General features: G+C 51.3%; 2 protein-coding genes across 5 annotated transcripts; both read right to left on the bottom strand.

Moving 5' to 3' along the window:
• Positions 1–3,964: 3,964 nt before the first annotated feature.
• DNLZ (DNL-type zinc finger) lies at positions 3,965–5,735 on the bottom strand. Its single transcript, XM_034067716.1, has 3 exons — positions 5,481–5,735; positions 4,913–5,052; positions 3,965–4,239 (listed from the first exon to the last, which is right to left on the bottom strand). Exons 1-3 carry the CDS (start codon positions 5,733–5,735, stop codon positions 4,068–4,070), a joined length of 567 nt encoding a protein of 188 aa, XP_033923607.1. The 3' UTR covers positions 3,965–4,067.
• Positions 5,736–6,105: 370 nt separating this feature from the next.
• On the bottom strand, positions 6,106–15,099 carry CARD9 (caspase recruitment domain family member 9). 4 transcript variants are annotated; one of them, XM_034067941.1, is made up of 13 exons: positions 14,956–15,099; positions 13,123–13,346; positions 12,687–12,824; positions 11,966–12,291; positions 11,366–11,545; positions 11,027–11,176; positions 10,478–10,603; positions 10,162–10,353; positions 9,585–9,626; positions 9,260–9,305; positions 7,835–7,905; positions 7,027–7,109; positions 6,106–6,215 (listed from the first exon to the last, which is right to left on the bottom strand). In XM_034067941.1, the coding sequence occupies exons 2-13, from the start codon at positions 13,304–13,306 to the stop codon at positions 6,119–6,121; spliced, it is 1,635 nt and encodes a 544-aa protein (XP_033923832.1). In that variant the 5' UTR covers positions 13,307–13,346; positions 14,956–15,099; the 3' UTR covers positions 6,106–6,118. The 4 variants fall into 4 exon arrangements, 3 of the variants coding, with proteins under 3 accessions (XP_033923832.1, XP_005146361.2, XP_033923833.1); XM_005146304.3 differs by lacking the exon at positions 14,956–15,099 and having other exon boundaries at positions 13,123–13,643; XR_004550141.1 differs by lacking the exon at positions 6,106–6,215 and having other exon boundaries at positions 7,075–7,109; positions 7,835–8,831.
• Between the last annotated feature and the right edge of the window lie 1,114 nt (positions 15,100–16,213).

The raw sequence follows: 16,213 nt of genomic DNA, 5'->3' as shown, positions 1-16,213 counted from the left end.
TTACTTTTCATTATGTCTGGGCCTGCAGACAGGGCATGGGGCTGGGGTGGGTGGTAGTCGCTGGGGGCAGCTGTAAGCACCCACCTGCACATCCCCTGATGTGATGATCACAGGGGCCTCCGAGGGAGTCTGTTCCCTGCCCACCTGTGGAGGGAACACACAAAGCCCTGAGCATTCCCTGCCCAGAGCAAAGGCCCCAGCACAGGAGTCAGCAGGACAACAGGGGCAGACCAAGCAGCCCTGCAGTGGCCAAGACCAGGCAGCTTGAGCCCTCCAGGCTCTAGGAATGTGGCCGAGCTTCTCCTTTCAGGCTCAGCTCTGTCTCTGTCTCGGTGCCTGTGTCTTGTTTTCCCCAGGGCAGCTCCCAGAGGAAAGGAGCAGTGAGTGCTGTGCCTCAGCCCTTAGCAAAGGTACCCATGGAGCAGCAGGCAGCAGCATGAGCTCCATCACCGTGGGGTGAGCAGGTCCTTGGGATGCACCAGGAAGCAGGGCCGGGAGCAGCAGGTTTTGGATCCTGTGCCCTGTGGGGTTACACCAAGTCACAGCTGCTCTTCCCACACCAGGTAACTGGTGCTGCCAAAGTCCTGACCAAAGAGCAATGAAAAGCCACCAGCTCCTTCAGGTGCCAGGACATGAGCACCTCTGTGCTGGGAGTCTGTGTGTGACCTGGCCACAGAACCATGTCCCCAGTACACAAAGGACTGAGCCTCCCCAGAACAAAGCCCTCTGGCTGTCCCACACCAGCCCTCCCCTCTCCCACGCTGCCAAGGCACCCACAGAGCTTGGGCCCACACAGGGATGAGCTCCCCTGGGCTGACATCCCCCCGATGGGTTGGAGTCCTCGCAGCACTAACACGGCCACCTCGCTGGAGCTGCAGCTGTGAAGTGTGAGTTACACAGCACAGGGTCCCTGGTGCAGGGCTGGAGGTGAAGAGGAACTCAAAATCCATCAGATTCCAGCAGAAAACAGCTCCTGCTCACTGGTATGCAGCTGTTCCCAGGCCCCAAGGGGCACTGGTGATACACGCTGATGTCAAGCCTGTGGGGGCTTTGGATTGCTCATCTGCCAAGTCATGTCAGGGCTGAGTGTCTGCCCTGAGCCCTCCCCAGAGCCTCATGCTGCTGCTTTGGCCCCTGCTGAGCCACTGGAAGGGCTCAGCCTGCAGGATGTGGCCCAGAGCACCCAGGCACTGTGGATTCCAGGCTGGAGCTGGACAGCTTCCGGCAGCTCTCCATAGCAACCTGCTGGGACCCTGCCTGCAGGACACAGCCATGGGCTACATTAACTCCTGCATGGCTCTGCAGAAAGCCCAGCCCAGCAGCCTGCACTACAGCAGGACCTGGAGGCCCAGAACTCACCTATATTAGAGCTTGTGCAGGCAGCACAACTAAGTGGTGATTCATTTCCGAGCCTCCAGCACTGCTCCTCACTGCACTGATTCTACAGAAGACATGTACCTGTCCCACTGCTGTCAACGAGGCAGCAAATCCCTGGAGCAGCTCCCCTGTGGCTCCTCGGTGCAGCACAGCAAGTGTGGCAGTTCAGTGCTGCTGGCTCTGAGCAGGGCAGCAGGGTCCTGGCAGGAGAAAGCAGAGGGGATTATGTCAGATGGCCCCAGGTAAGGAGGGTCTGCAGCCCACCCCCTGACCCACTCTGGGCTTGGAACAGGCCTGCCCTCAACAAGTCCCCCATGGCACCCACCTTCACCAAACACCACTGCCTGCGGGGCCTGGGCCACACCACCAGTAACCACCAGTAACCCCAGCAGTGACAGACACAGCTCATCAGAGTCCTGCACTGGCCCAATTAACTGGGATCTGGCTGCATTGCAAAAGGAAGGACGGTCTGCTCAGAGGCAGAAAACAAGAGGCAAAGTAGTTGGTATTTTACAGCAAAGCCCCTGTGGGACAGGATTCAGGCTCCATCCCTCAGCAGCCAGTGAAATGCTTCAAGGAACCTGCAAACACTTCATGTTTGCTGCTCACCCTGTGGAGGCCACTCTGTCCCCCTTTCCACACCACAGACTCACCTGGTTGAGTTCAGCATCAGTCACTCCTCTGCTCCGCAGCACCAGACCTTCCTCTTGACTTCTTCCCATCTTGACACAGCTCCATGTCAGGAGACAGGCTCCTCTTCTCCCTAAAGCCCGGCCTGCTGGGCTGCTCTGAACCAAAGAAGCTCACCCACAGCCTCTTCCAGACCAGACCCACCTCCCCACAACACAAAACCCACTTCAAAAGGCAGCACACAAGTGTTTTACCTGCAATCTATGAGCCCAAATCCTTCTGTGTTCTATGCAAACTCCCTCACACAACTGCAGCCCTCACCCCTCCAGCTGAAAGCCCATGAGCATTACTGTTAAACAGCAAACCCTATCCCCACCTTTCCAAAGCTGGGGCACAGGAACAGGGCAGAAAGGTAAAGGAAAGCAACATAAAAAGGTCAGGTTGTAAATTAACTGTCTCCAAGGCAACCCTGCTCCTGCCACCGGTGCTCTGAGCCATCCAGCACAATGGAGACACAAGGCTGAGCTTCAGGGATAGGTGATGAAACAACCCCCTGGCAGCAGAGAGCAAACACAGGGAGTGAGAGCTCAGCCCTGAGCCAAGGTGCAAGCCTCTGTTTAACTGATCCAGGCCCAAGTTGTTCCAGAGCTCTGTGTTTCACCAGGATCTGAGCACACACGAGGGGCTGATGGATGAAGATCCTGCCCCTCGGTGCTGTTTCATCAGCCTGAGCTTCCATACAATGGGAACACAACCAATCTGTGGCTATAATGTAACACATATGAGATTACCAGGAACACTTCAGCTGAAGTAAACCTATTAACACCTGCAATGCCCTCACTGAATCCTTGGCTGATTAAGGGCCACAAGCACCTGGATGTGCTTGGCTGAAAGACTGGGGTTTGTTCAGCCCAGAGACACAAAGGCCATGAGGGATTTTACTGCTTTTATAGCTTGCTGTTAACAAGCAGAGAGAACAGAGACAGGGTTTGGTGTCAGCCAAAACACAGGGAATCTCAGTCAGTGTTACTGGTCAGATACCAGAACAGGAGTCCAAAGGGGCTGTGGGATCTGTATCCTCAGAGATATTCAAGACAAGCCCCTGAGCATCCTCCTCTGTACAGGGGGTCACCCTAGAAACCTCCAGAGGTCACTTCCAACCAGAATTATTCTGTGATTGCAAGTTCAAAACCACAGACAGCAGCTACTTCACTGTGCTTCATGCTAATGGGCCTCAAGAGCAGTTAAACTTGGATGCAGGCAGAGGAAGCAAAGCACAGTGTGCTCACCTCCTGCCTGATTCATCCCTACCTGAGTGCTACATGCTGCTGAGCTCCTACATTCTTCATTTATCACTGTATTATTTTCTCTTCTAGCTGATTTTAACATGCACCAGCAGTGTAATAAGCTCAATAACTGTCAAGTAACTCTTCAGACAACTTTCTGGGTGCTCTACTTATCTCCAACGTGCTTCAAGGAACATTAATCTTGCCTTCACGCCCACCCTCCCCCTCAGCAACATGGAATTGCATAACCCAGCACTGGGGCTGCTCACCTCCGAGTGGGATCCCCGAGCAGGGGGGCAGCGGAGCAGAGCTCTGAAGGATGGCAAGGGAAGGAGAAGAGCATCACCCAGCAGTGATGTCAGCCTCCTGCGGGGTCAGTCCGGCTCTGCAGCACACACAGGGTCAGGCCCATCTCCTCAGCTGGTACCAGTTGTCTCTTCTGCTCATAAGCTCTGCAGCAGCACCTTGGCAAGGCCAGGAGCCATGGCTGAGGCCTCCAGCCCCAGCTGCACCTCCTTAGGCTAAAACACTCAGACAAGAGGCTCCCTTCTCAGCAGAGAACAAAGCTCCTGCCTCTGCTGAAGCACCAAGGCTTGACTGAAATCAGCAAACCAGGACAACCATCCAGACCCCATCAGCTTCCCAAAGGCAAAACCACACAAGACACACAATAAAGAAAGACCAATCCCCCACTTTATTAAACACGGACCACTGAAATCGAGGAATGCAGGTTCAGAGTCTCTCTTGCCATCAGCAGAGCACACAGGCTGTTTGTCAGGTCTGCCCCTTGCTGCCGATCCTGGGGGGCACTTCCCCACCTTCTCCCTCTGTGGGCTCCCCTCCGGACCCGCTCTCTGCCGAGCTCTCCAGGAGCAGCTCCAGGGCCTCCTCACCAGCCACACGTCTCACCCGCTCCCCTTTGGCTGCCAGGATCTCCTCGATGTTCCTGAACAGCGATTGGAGAACCAACAGTGACTCCACAGCAAAGGCAGAGCACAGGACTGCTCCTCCACACTTTGGATTTACACTACACAGTGCATCACACACGAGCATCACCAGGATGTGAAGTCTTGGTAAAGCAGAGCAAACCACCCAAACCTGCTGGGGCTATTTTAATCCATCAGGATCAATGATTTAGCAATGACAGTTAAACAGAAACTCTTCAAGGCATCTCAGGGAGTTATCATTGAAATCCAGCAGTCTGCATGTCTGGAACATTTAGCCAGGGAAGCCTGGCAGTGATGCGATGAAGCCTGAGGAAGAGCAGAGCCCCATACACAGTAATCCACCTACTGGCACCAACAAGATGCCTGTGCACCACACAGCTGCTGCTGCAGCTTTACACCGTGGCACTGGGGTTGGAACTAGATCCTTAAGCTCCTTTCCAACCCAAACCATTCTAGGATTCTATCTGGATCCTCCACAGTGATGGGGCAGATTACAGATTATAGCACCCAGTTTGATTACAGAGCCTGGTTTGAGGCAGGGACACAGAACTGACCCCCACCAAACCCACGGTCTGCTCTGAGCTGTTTGGAAGCACCAAACCCAGCGGGTGCCGGCTGAGGGATGCAGGCAGGGCCAGCAGCCCCATCCATCACCAGACCCCACACACCTACCGCTTGCCCTGCAGGTCAGAGAACCAGCCCAGGTTGTCGGCTATGACGTGGTGGTTGCCGCAGCCCGGGCACGTCACGATCACCACACCGTTATGGTAGGCCAGCTTGGAAATGGTTTTGGCCGATCGGGTCTGGCAGACCTGGAAGTGAAGACAACGTGGTTGTGAGCACCGTAACGGGCAGAAACGCTTTGGTTACTCCATTAAAAGGTTTCTTTCCCGTTACAAAGTTCGTGTGTTACGATGCTGTGCAGCTGGTGCTGACCTGTCCCATACACATGGGCGACTTTTCCTCTGGAAAAGCCGTTTACCTCAGCTCCCAGCGCCGCCACGGCCTCTGACACACGGACCCGGCCCCGCACACACGGACCCGGCCCCGCACACACGGACCCGGTCCCTCACACACGGATCCGGTCCCTCACACACTGATCCGGTCCCTCACACACGGACCCGGCCCCGCACACACAGACCTCAGCCCTCACACACACACCCGGTCCCTCACACACGGACCCGGTCTCTCACATACACACCCGGCCCCGCACACCCTCCGCCCCGCACGCCCCGCCCACCTTGCAGGTGTACACCAGCCGGTAGTGCTTGGTCCCCGGCTGCTCCGGGGCTGTGCCCGTGCAGGCCGGTCGGTGGGGCTGGCAGGGGGACAGCGGCCGGAGGGACACCGGCGCAGGCCGGGGCCGCCATGGAGCGGCCGCGCGGAGCAAGGACCCGAGCAACGGCCGCGCCGCGCGCTGCATGGCGCTGGCGCAGGCGCGGAGGGGGCGGGCGCTGAGGCGGCGGCGGCCATGATGGATAATGGCGGCGGCCATGGTGGGTAATGGCGACGGCCATGTTGGGTGAGGGCAGGGGCTGCCCTGGAGCAGTGCCCGTCAGAGGCTTCAGTTAAAGGCGCAGGGCTCACTGGGTTCGGCACAGACAGCTCATCCTGTTACCTGTGCACCACACACATCTACCCCAGTGCAGTGGCAGGAGAGAGATCACAGCATCACTGGACCAAGGGAGGGACACCCAGGGCAGGTTACACAGGAGCGTGTTGGGGTGGGCTCAGAATGTCTCCAGAGAGGGACACGGCCAAGGGGACCCAGCCCTGAACCCCCCATCACACACACTGACATTCCATGGCTGTTCATTTATTGGGGTTAGAACACAGTGAGTCCATGGGCACAGACAGACCCTGCGCCGGTGGCCGCGCTCAGGAGCCCTCGGTGTCGGTGTTGTCGCTGCCTGTGGTGTTCTCCCAGTCGGCCTCATGGTGCCGGCTCTTGGGTGCCCTTCGCAGCGCTCTCTTCCTGAAAGAGGGTCAGGGTTAGGAGAGGTTTTGTGCAACAAGCACCATTTGAGCGCATTGGGAGCCCAGCGCTGGCTGAACACAAGGGTTTGTTTGCTCTCACAACCCACACCTCTGACCGGTGGCAGAGACAGAACGGGTCTAAACTGAGGGAGACGTTCTTACACTGCTTGAAGTGTGCGGTAGGGCTGGTGGTCAGGGGAGGAAGCCAAGAAGCCCTATACAAAGCCCTTCCTTTAACACAAATACTGGTGTCAACAGTCATTAGGAGCACACCTCTAGCTAGAACTAGCACTAAGGTCCCTGTTTTACAAGGTTTTCATTGCTCTCATGCTCCAGAACAGCACTTACCAGTGGAGACACCAAGCGTTAGGAGAACAAGCCTTCAAACAAGAGCATCTGAGCAGGATAGAGGATGGAAATCTGCCCCCATTCACTGTCATGGAGCTTGGTCTTGCCTGTCAGCAGCTTGTCAGACAGTGAATGTCAGACCTTTACTCACATGGGAAGCATCTATCAACATTATTAAACCTGCAGTTCTTTGGAACACCCTCCATTCCCTGCTGTGGAACCATCTGCATGGTCTGGAGCAAACATGATCAGTGCTATGTTGGCTACCTGTGCTACTAAAACAGGAGTCTCAAACAGTTCAGCTAAAAGCCTGAGCCTCTACAGACAGGATCTGTGATGAATTTACACCCTCCATGCATCAAGCTTGAGGACAGGGGATGGACAATAAAAACACATACAACAGCTGATCCACTAAGTCACACAGGTATGGCTAAATTAGTCCTGCTTAGTGAAGCCCAGACCTTTGGTAGCGCTCAAAGCAGTCCTTCATCCTCCTCCGCTCCTTTTCTGCCAGCTCCTCATTGGCTAAAACACACTCCTTGAGCTGGAAAAAGTCCAAACAAAGATGAACTGAACCCCCCTGAAGATCAGCTCAGTGTCAGCACCAGGCAGGGCAAACCTGGTCCACAAAGGTTCCGAGGCTGAGGTACTGCTGCTGGTCGTTGCAGGGTGAAGGGCTGCAGCCCACCCAAAGCAGCCTGGGCATTTCTGCTCTACCACTTGTTTGTGCAATTAATCATTTTACATTTAATGAAGGAGAAAATAACTGGGAACCTTTGCTGCCAATGACCAAGAAGAGCTGTTCACTACCAAACCCTCCTCCAGGAAAGCAGTTCACTGTACACAGCTTCCTGCCTCTGCTTGTCCTGCAGAATGAAGTACAGCCTGTTCATGTCTGGGCTGTCCACTACAGTGTTCCAGGGTGGTAATACCTCTGTTTCACTTCCCTTACTCTCTCCCAGTTTTAAGTTTGGGATTCTGTTTCCTGTACCAGCAGTAATACTGTGGCAATTAAACTGGAAAACACCCATACCCAGAGATGAAGGCCAGAAAGTGACCAGGAGTTTCTAGACACAGATGGAGAAATAACCACCATAAGTGTTCTGCTGTTCAGAACTCACCCATTTTGGAGGGTGAATTTTGCACAAAGAGCTCAGGCTTTGGAAAACCAATTTCTGCTTCTCAACCTGGTAAATCCATCATTCACAAGAGCACTAAAGGTCACAAACCCCAGCTGGAGTAAAGAAGAGCCCACAGAGGTTCTCTTACACTTGGTGACTTTGGAGGAAGGCTGCTCTCTTGAGTGCTGAATTGCTGGGTTTGTCCTTCAGGGCAACCTTCTAAGGGATGGAAAATCACAGGTTTAGTCACAGTTGCCATTATGAAGCAACTTCTCCCTCCACCAGTTCATCAAACAGCAATAGTTGTAATGCTGTAACACAGAACTGAAACCAAGCTGCAAAACGTCAGGGTTCAGACACTTCTCATTTCACTTGAACCCTCAGTCTTGCTCAGGATGATGGAGTTCCCCACCAGGTTCAGAAAGGGTCAGCAGCTTTCTGGTTTCTGTGTATGCAGGAGCAAAATGAACCTTTGCAAAGCAGCATCTCTACTTAGCATCACTACAAAATAATCGTATTAGACACCACCACAAGAAAACATGTTCATCATTATTTTACCCATAACTTGCCCCTGTTCCCCAACAACTCAGCTGTGTGTACCAAGGCACTCCACATCAGACCGCAACCTAGTGAAACGCCTGATGGAATGATCAGGTATCCTGATCCATGATTTTGAACAGAGTGAGATAGAACAGTGAAAAGCTTTCTGGATCTGTTATTTGGCTTTTGCAAAACATCTCCCATCTCAATGAATGAAAGGATCATTTAGGTCTCCCAAGAGAGCAAAACAGAAAGCTGCTTTTACTGTGCCACTTTCTTTCCTTGCTCAACATGTTTTGAAAGAGATTTTCAAGTTCTTAGAGGAGCCTATTAACTCCTTTCTACACTGCTGAATCATTTCCACTGGGGATGCCACAGAAGCAGAGCCAGTGACAGCATTAACTACATGGTTCTGCTTCTGTGAAAACAGCCTGCAACACAAAAGGGAAGAGGAGAGGGAAAAATTCCTGGAGAATGCCACATGGTCCAGCAGAAGTGGAAGGAGGTTTGTTCTGTTCTCAGCTCTGCCACAGATGCAACAGGACTGGGGGAGGGAAGGCAGCCAGGAGCTGTTTCTCAAAGGCACCAGGTACCAAGTGATTTTCCTGGACAAATGCAATAGATAGATTACCTCAAAAAGAAAGACTTGAGGTGCTAGGATGGTCTATCTAATGGTACCACTTTTCCCAGGTCATTCAGCTGTAGCAAAGACTGTTTTAGAGACCATGTAATAAAAAGACAGGCTTTTTCTCTCTAAAGAGCTTTACAAGCACTTACTGTTCCCAATGTTCTCCTTTTGATAGGTGAGAAGGGTGGTGCTACAGCAGAATGCCTTGATTTATGGGCACCTATTCTGAGCCATCTCACAGAGTACCAATCACACCCCAATGGGAAACAGCCTCACAAACAAAGTCCTCAATCTGATTACCTATTCCTCACTGAAAATAAACCCCAAGAATGGTTTTCCTGACCCTCTCAAACACAGCACCATTCTCTCAACAATTCTACCCTGTTTCCCCAGAAAAAGCCTTACTTTTAGTTGGTTGTGTGTCTTCATCTAGGTGACCATGAAGAGTAAGCTGTGGGACAGAAACAAAGCAAGAGCATGAGAACTACCCCTTATTCTATCTCACACTGTAGCTGGGAACAGATGGAGGAACGTAAGAAACAGGGCACAGATAAAACTGACCTTTCCCCAGTGCACCTTACTGTCAGCAACACAGCAGACTGAGCCAGAAGTCACAGATCTACTCATGGATTTATCCTCCACAAATAAATCTCATTCCTTTGGCCTTATTGATACTTTTGGCCTTCAGACCCATCCCAGAAGTAAAAGGTAAACAAGGCACTGTACTCACTTCCTGGGAATCTCTGGGGGAAGCATCATCCAGGTCAGAGGTCTGAAATAAAACCAGTGTAACTTAATCATTCCTTATAAGCAAGGAAGTGGCAGCAAGAGAATATACAGGAGATGAGAAGCTCCAGAAAACAGAGAAGTGTGAACTTCCTCCCTCCTACACTCCTGTCTGGTCATGTGGAGACAGAACACAAGATACCTCACTAATTAAACCTCCTGCATTTCTCATTTAGTTCCAGAAACCTTACACCTTATACCCTGCTCCCAAATTCATCCAAACGGCTCATACACAGTTTCTAAATAGACTTCACTCTTTGCTGGTCACTCATTATCTTCGGACATGCTCCTAACACAGAAAGCCTCAGCTTGCATGAGTCCAGCTTATCCATGCAGGAACTAGGACAAGGTAATAGGAACCATCATGTCTTTATTCTAAACTCAACATTTGCATGGAAATGGTTACCCACACAGCTGAATCTGAACTGGTTAGGGGCAAAGGGCTCCAAGCAGCCACACTCTGTCCCCACCCTTCCCTTTCCTTCCCACCCCATCATACAGATGACACCCCCCAGGCATACCGGTGCGGGTAGCTCCAGCTGCAGCCTTTTCAGCTTGGCTTCAGTGGCCAGTAACTGGGTCTCCTTTTGGAAGAGCTGCAGCTGCATTTCATCACAGCGCTCCCCCAGCTCCCGGATCTGCTTGCGGTACGTGTCCCTCTCCACCAGGTTCTTGGAGTACTGCGCATAGAACTGTTCTCTGCTCAGGAGTGCCTGGTGTAAGGGACAGTCTGTCATGGCATGGCACATGGGTACATTCAGGGTTACAGTACCTGCCTGCTTCAAGCAGAAAAGCAGGGATTAGCAGCAGCTGCAAGAGGAATGGATGCTTTATCACCTGGTCTCTTTCTGAAGCCACTTCCTCCATCTGCTTCAAGACAGCTTCAATCCTTTTTTTATACATCTGGGAGTCCTTCCTCAGGGATGTGCACTGGAGTTCAAGCATCTCCTTTTCCTCTGCATACTGTTAAGATAAGGTCATGAGCACCCTGCTTGTGGGCAGAGCCTGAGCTAGACTCTCCCCACTCCTGCTTTGTGCCACCGACTGCTGTGGCCAGACCTACTCCATGCCATGTCAAAGTTCAGCCAGTTGGAGCAGGGTGAACCAAAAGGTTGGACTGCTGACATGAGTTGGACTGCTGACATGACTTATGTTCCTGAGCTGTCAGTCATCCCATCATCCTCCAGGCTGAGGCAGGGACTGGGAACAGTTAATGCCACAGACACTGAATGCTAAAATATTACTATGCCTTCTTTCACCAAACTGCAACCCTAGAACAGGAGCAGTGAGGACCTGGTGAGCAGCTCCTCTGCTCCATGTTGCAGGTGCTTCACCTGCCTGTCTTACCCACTGCCCCTCAGCAGGGATTTGCATGGCATCACATACTTTGTCTTGGAGCACCTCAGCTCGCCGCAGCTCCTTGCGAAGGCTGTAGATGGTGTTCAACAGCTCCTGGTGTTCTAGGATCTGGCTACAGTCATTCTCCAGAGCCTCCTTGGAGAGGCTCTTCTCCAAATTTTGTTCCCTGGCAACCTCCTGGATGGAGGAAGAAGTGTGATACAGCAACCATCTAACCCCACATCAACTCTGACCCCACAGTCCCAAGTGCTCTATTTCACCTAGGAGAACAAGCTGACCCACACAATCTGCAGTGCAGCCTCATCAATGCACTGGTGCTACAGATAATCACTTCTCAGGAGTCCATATTCAACCACCCCCACCAACCTGCAGAGTGTTCTCCAGCTCCTGATTCTTGGCCAAGAGCAATTCCTTCTCCTGCTGGATCTCCCACATCACCTCATGGCTTGGACGCTGCTCTATGGCATGCTTCAGTTTCATCGTGTGCTTACGCTCCAGTTGGCAGTCATCCTCAGCCTTCATGAGGCTGTGCTTCAAGTGGTCAATCTGCAAGAAGGTTCAGAGCTCATCAGTAATGAGGAGAAGATTCTGACCTGCAAAAGCAGTTCTCAGCTCCATTCCCAGAGAAACATGGGGCAAGCTTCTCTCCAGCTCTGTTTTCTCAGGAAGTTCGGTGCTCTGGAGAGTCCTGCTTGTGTGCCAATAGATGTGTGTTATTCCTGTACTGCTTTTGTGAGAGAGCACAATCTGGAATGAGGGAAAGACTTAATTCTTCACAGCACAGCTTGTAACACATGGGCCTACAGGGCTGAGCCAGGAACCACCAAGACATGCCACCCGCTAGAGAAGATGCATGGTCCTTTACACTGGACTGATCCAGACCATCCTGGGCAGAACCGAGTCTGGTTCACAGCACAGCCTTCCAGGGATCACAGAAAGGGAAAGCCTGGGGAAAGGCTGACTGACCTCTAGCATCAGGTCCCGGTTCTTCATAAGGGCAGCGCTCTTCTCCTCGCTCTGCCTGGCATAGCTCATTGCCAGGCTGTAGTTCTCGTCCTTGCACTTCCGCAGCTCCTTGCTCAGGCTGTCCCTCTCCTCCTTCATCTTCTGTGCCCGCTCCTGGTGCTTGCGGAGCAGGCTGTCCCTCACCCACAGCTCTCTGATGGTGTCCTCCTTGGTGTGCAGCCACAGGCTGAGCTCCTGCGCCTTCCGCCGCTCCTCCTGCACCGTGCTCTGCAGCTTCATGATCTCATTCATGAGGAGCTGGCTCAGGCCTGATTCCCCAGCGGTGTCTGGTTGGGGGCAGGTATCAGCCTCTGCTGTCCTGTCTGTCCCCAGACACACACACACAGCACAGGCTCCCACCCACTTGCCACTGCAGCTCGGGATCACTACATACAAGCATGTAAACCCTGAACACACATGGGACCAAATTAGCCACACTGCTCCCCCCTGCTCTGCGCCTTCCTACAGCAGTGTCACTGAAGAACAGGCAGAAGGAAGAATTGAACCTTCTGCTCCCTCCTCCACCCTGTGACATTATTGTTGCCAGAACCCTTCTGAAGCACACAAGGAACATTCCTGACTCTGCTCACTGGAGCTGAGGAGCAGCAAAAGTGGAGGTGAATCCCCCTCAATATGCAAACAACACCCAAGGAAGAGCTGTTTTTTCAGAACACAGCATTACCTATAATCATAGAGAACACCCTGCTGGGTTCCTTGCCAGTTACTTTCTTATACAGTTGTGGATAGTAAAGCTCAAGACTCTCCAGAAACGCCTCAAAGCCCTTGTGTCCCGTTCGCTGCAGAATGTCCAGAAGAACACCTGAAATGATTGCAACAGGACATTCTATTCAGTTATTGTTCTCTTTACCTATTTCTAAACTAACAACAAACTGCTTCACTTTCTCCACGTGCAGATTAAAGTCCCTGGGATCAACTGCTCCAGCCAGTCCTAAGCCAACTGCCCAGTAACTAACCAAAAGTATTCTAACTGTAAAGGAACAGTTCAAACCTAACCTTTGTACCCAGCTCCTGCTGCAGCGGCTGCAAAGAGCAGCTCTCAGAGGAGCACCCTATGTTCCCCTGCTGATCCATGGAGCCAGATGTTGCACTTGACCCACCTGCCTTCCGCTTGCGCATGACCAGGCTGGGGTCGTTAAGAACTTGCTCCTCATCATCATGGCTGATGACTTTGCATTGCCGAAGATAAGGTGTTATGCGGGAAGGATCTATCACAGAGATCAGCTTCACCCGGAAGTTCTCCAGGTTATTCCAACATGTCTCATCCTTATCTTCTTCCAACATGCTGGGGAGTGAGAAGTGTAAGCGAGCAATGTGGTCCTGCCTTGAAAAGCAAAACAAGCAAACTCTGAGCCTCCCGGAGCAGTGGGGGCAGCGGTGGTGGAACCAAGTATGTCAACAGACTGACAATGGGAAAGCATCTTTTAGACACAGAACCTCCTCTCCCATGTGGTCTAGAGCTCACTGCTTGTAAATCACCTGCAGAACACAGTGATATGCTACAGTCATATCACAGAAGAACAGTGTGGTACCACAGACTGGAGGCAGCAGCAGCTCTGAGGCTAATGCCAGAGCTGCTGATGTACATGTGAAGGACAGCTAGTGTGAAATACTGAGTATACAGAAGTCATCAAAGCTTGATGTCTCCCTCCAACCACCCAAACATTTCTTAGATAATAATGCAACAGGAAAGTGAAACTACTTAGGAACAGGTCTGCTGGCAATAGTCACTGAGAGCCCCAACTCCAACGAGCTCTCGATTCCCAACAGTGCACCCCAAGAAAGCACTGTCCAGCCTCACTGACTTCATCATGGATTCTCCAGGTGCTCAGCTATGCTTCACATTAAATCTTTACTTCCCATAAACAACACAGACAGGGTGGAACACAACACATGACAACCTGTGCAAACCACAACTTCCCAAGTTGGTACTAAGCATTCTCTGAAGAAGTGAAAACATCTTTAAAGTCCTAATTAGCTTCCTTCCTAGAGGAAAAAGAGTTCACACCCTTCCCTCTCTGTCTCTTAGCTTTTGAGAGATCCCTGTCCTCTGTCTGACCACGCAGTCACTAAATCTAACACCCACAAGACTCTGTTCAGCTGCAGTCATACAAAAGCTGGTTTCCTGCATGCTGTTCTTTATCCATTTGCACTGAAGGGAACACACAGCTGGACAGGATTCACCCTGTGAACAGAGGTGCAAACTGTGCACCAGGAAAGCAGGGGGTCAGCTGCCTCTCACACCCACCTCAAATACCATCTCTGCAGCTTCAGCAGTTCATGCTCACAACCACACAGGCACACTGAGAGGCCACAGCAGCATTCCTGCTGATGAAGACCACTTCTGTATGTGTGTGCCTGGTGGGAGCATACTGTGGTGCTCCCCTGCAGCAGCTGTACTCTGGGGTTACTAGTTACCTGCTTCCCAACAAGAGCCTGCTATTTACCACAGGGTCAGAAGAACTACTACTTCTCAGGCTGGAGTGTGCAGGGAAGCACATTTCACACACATCACACACTGCATCTCTCTCAAAGGTCACCTCAAATCTTCATTGTTTTTCTGCTCCAGCACAAAGAAAGACTCCACACACCTTCAGCACACACTTGTTACATGTCACACTGTCAGCTAACTTCAGTGAGCTGGGCTGACTTACGGAGAAATCATAGAATAGTTAGGGTTGGAAAGGACCTTAAGATCATCCAGTTCCAACCCCCCTGCCATGGGCAGGGACACCTCACACTAAACCATATCACCCAAGGCTCTGTCCAACCTGGCCTGATGGAGCATTCACCCTGCCTGCCATCACATCAGCCCCACCAGATTACAAGAACTGCATTCCCCTGTTGATAGACACCACATCCTTACCTCAGAGCTGTAAAATAGAACTCTTTTCCCCTGTTAATATAAATCATTCTGCATTACAGGGACCAACCTGAGCCTGTGCAGTCAAAACAGCCTCCTCGTTTCCTCTGCTGGTCTAGCACCACTCATTTGTGTCCTGTTCCTGAGAAAGCTTGTCTTGGATGCAGCCTTCCTCTATATTCTGGCTAGGGCAAAGATCATTCCAGGAGCAAAACTGGTTTGAGAAAAAAGGGGAAACTACTCAACTACACCCTGAGGGGGAAAGGGAAGAGGGGGGAAGAGATAAAAAGCAGCAGAAGAGGAAGCCAGAATGGGTGATGGGGGAGGAGTGGCACTGCAAGTTGGCAGCATTACATATGCAGTGATTTTAGCTTCATTCTGGCTTTGTTTTCCAATCTGTAGCACTGAAGTACCAGCAAGGGTCCAGAAAGTTTTGTTGTGTTGTGGTCAGGAAGACTAAAGAGAGTGAAGGTCACAGATCAGCTGATTTCAGGGGACAAAATAAGTCATAGAGAAGAAAGAGGCTCTTCAAATGGCCTTTCAGCTGTTCATGTAACATCTTTATACAGGAAAGCAGGTGACAGCAACAATTCTCTCTTGGTTTAGAGTTCAGCTGAAAAGGATGATTTCTATAATGATGCCTCTAATTTTGGATGTCCTTAAGCTTCAAACATAATGATGACAACTCAGTATTTTGAGGGAAAGAGAGTCAAGTCTTGGCAAAGCAAGGAACATAACCCACGATTCCCAAATTACAGGCTGTGGCTCTTAACAGTAATTAAAGGAGCAGCACAGCAAGCAGCATTGTGATGAAGTTAAAGCATCAACATCATACCTTTGACTGCCTCCCCGCCTTCCCACAGTCCCAGAACTGTAGCTGCAACAAGAACTCACTAACAGTCTGTTTTAAAGAAGTCTTGAGAACATACACTCTGATACCATGGCAGCATGACACATTTTCCCATTAGCTTCCCACTCTACTCTTTGTTCTGCTTTCTAAGTTTCTGGAGAGTTTCTCCATGTTATCATTAGGAGTGGGGCAGAGATGCTCAGAGATCCTTTATGCCTGTGCTTCTTGTTAGGCATGAAATTAGCTTCACACTAAAAAAAGATACAGCAGCTCTATTAGCTCTGCCCTTGCTGAAGGTAATCAGAATGTCTGTTAAGTGACCAATCCAGCCTCTATAGAGTATTTGTTCTCCTGTAACAGATCAGTTTAATCCTGAAAAAGAACAAAACCAGTTGCTTCTTACTTATACAAAGCCTTTCCACAAGCAGTAGGATTACAAGGACATCTCTTGAGCAGCACTTGCAAAAGAGAAGAGCAT

Source organism: Melopsittacus undulatus, chromosome 11, assembly GCF_012275295.1.
Source record: "Melopsittacus undulatus isolate bMelUnd1 chromosome 11, bMelUnd1.mat.Z, whole genome shotgun sequence".
NCBI classification, from domain to species: Eukaryota; Metazoa; Chordata; class Aves; order Psittaciformes; family Psittaculidae; genus Melopsittacus; species Melopsittacus undulatus.
Note: the sequence above shows the minus strand (reverse complement) of the source record. Positions and strands in the feature narration are given on the sequence as shown.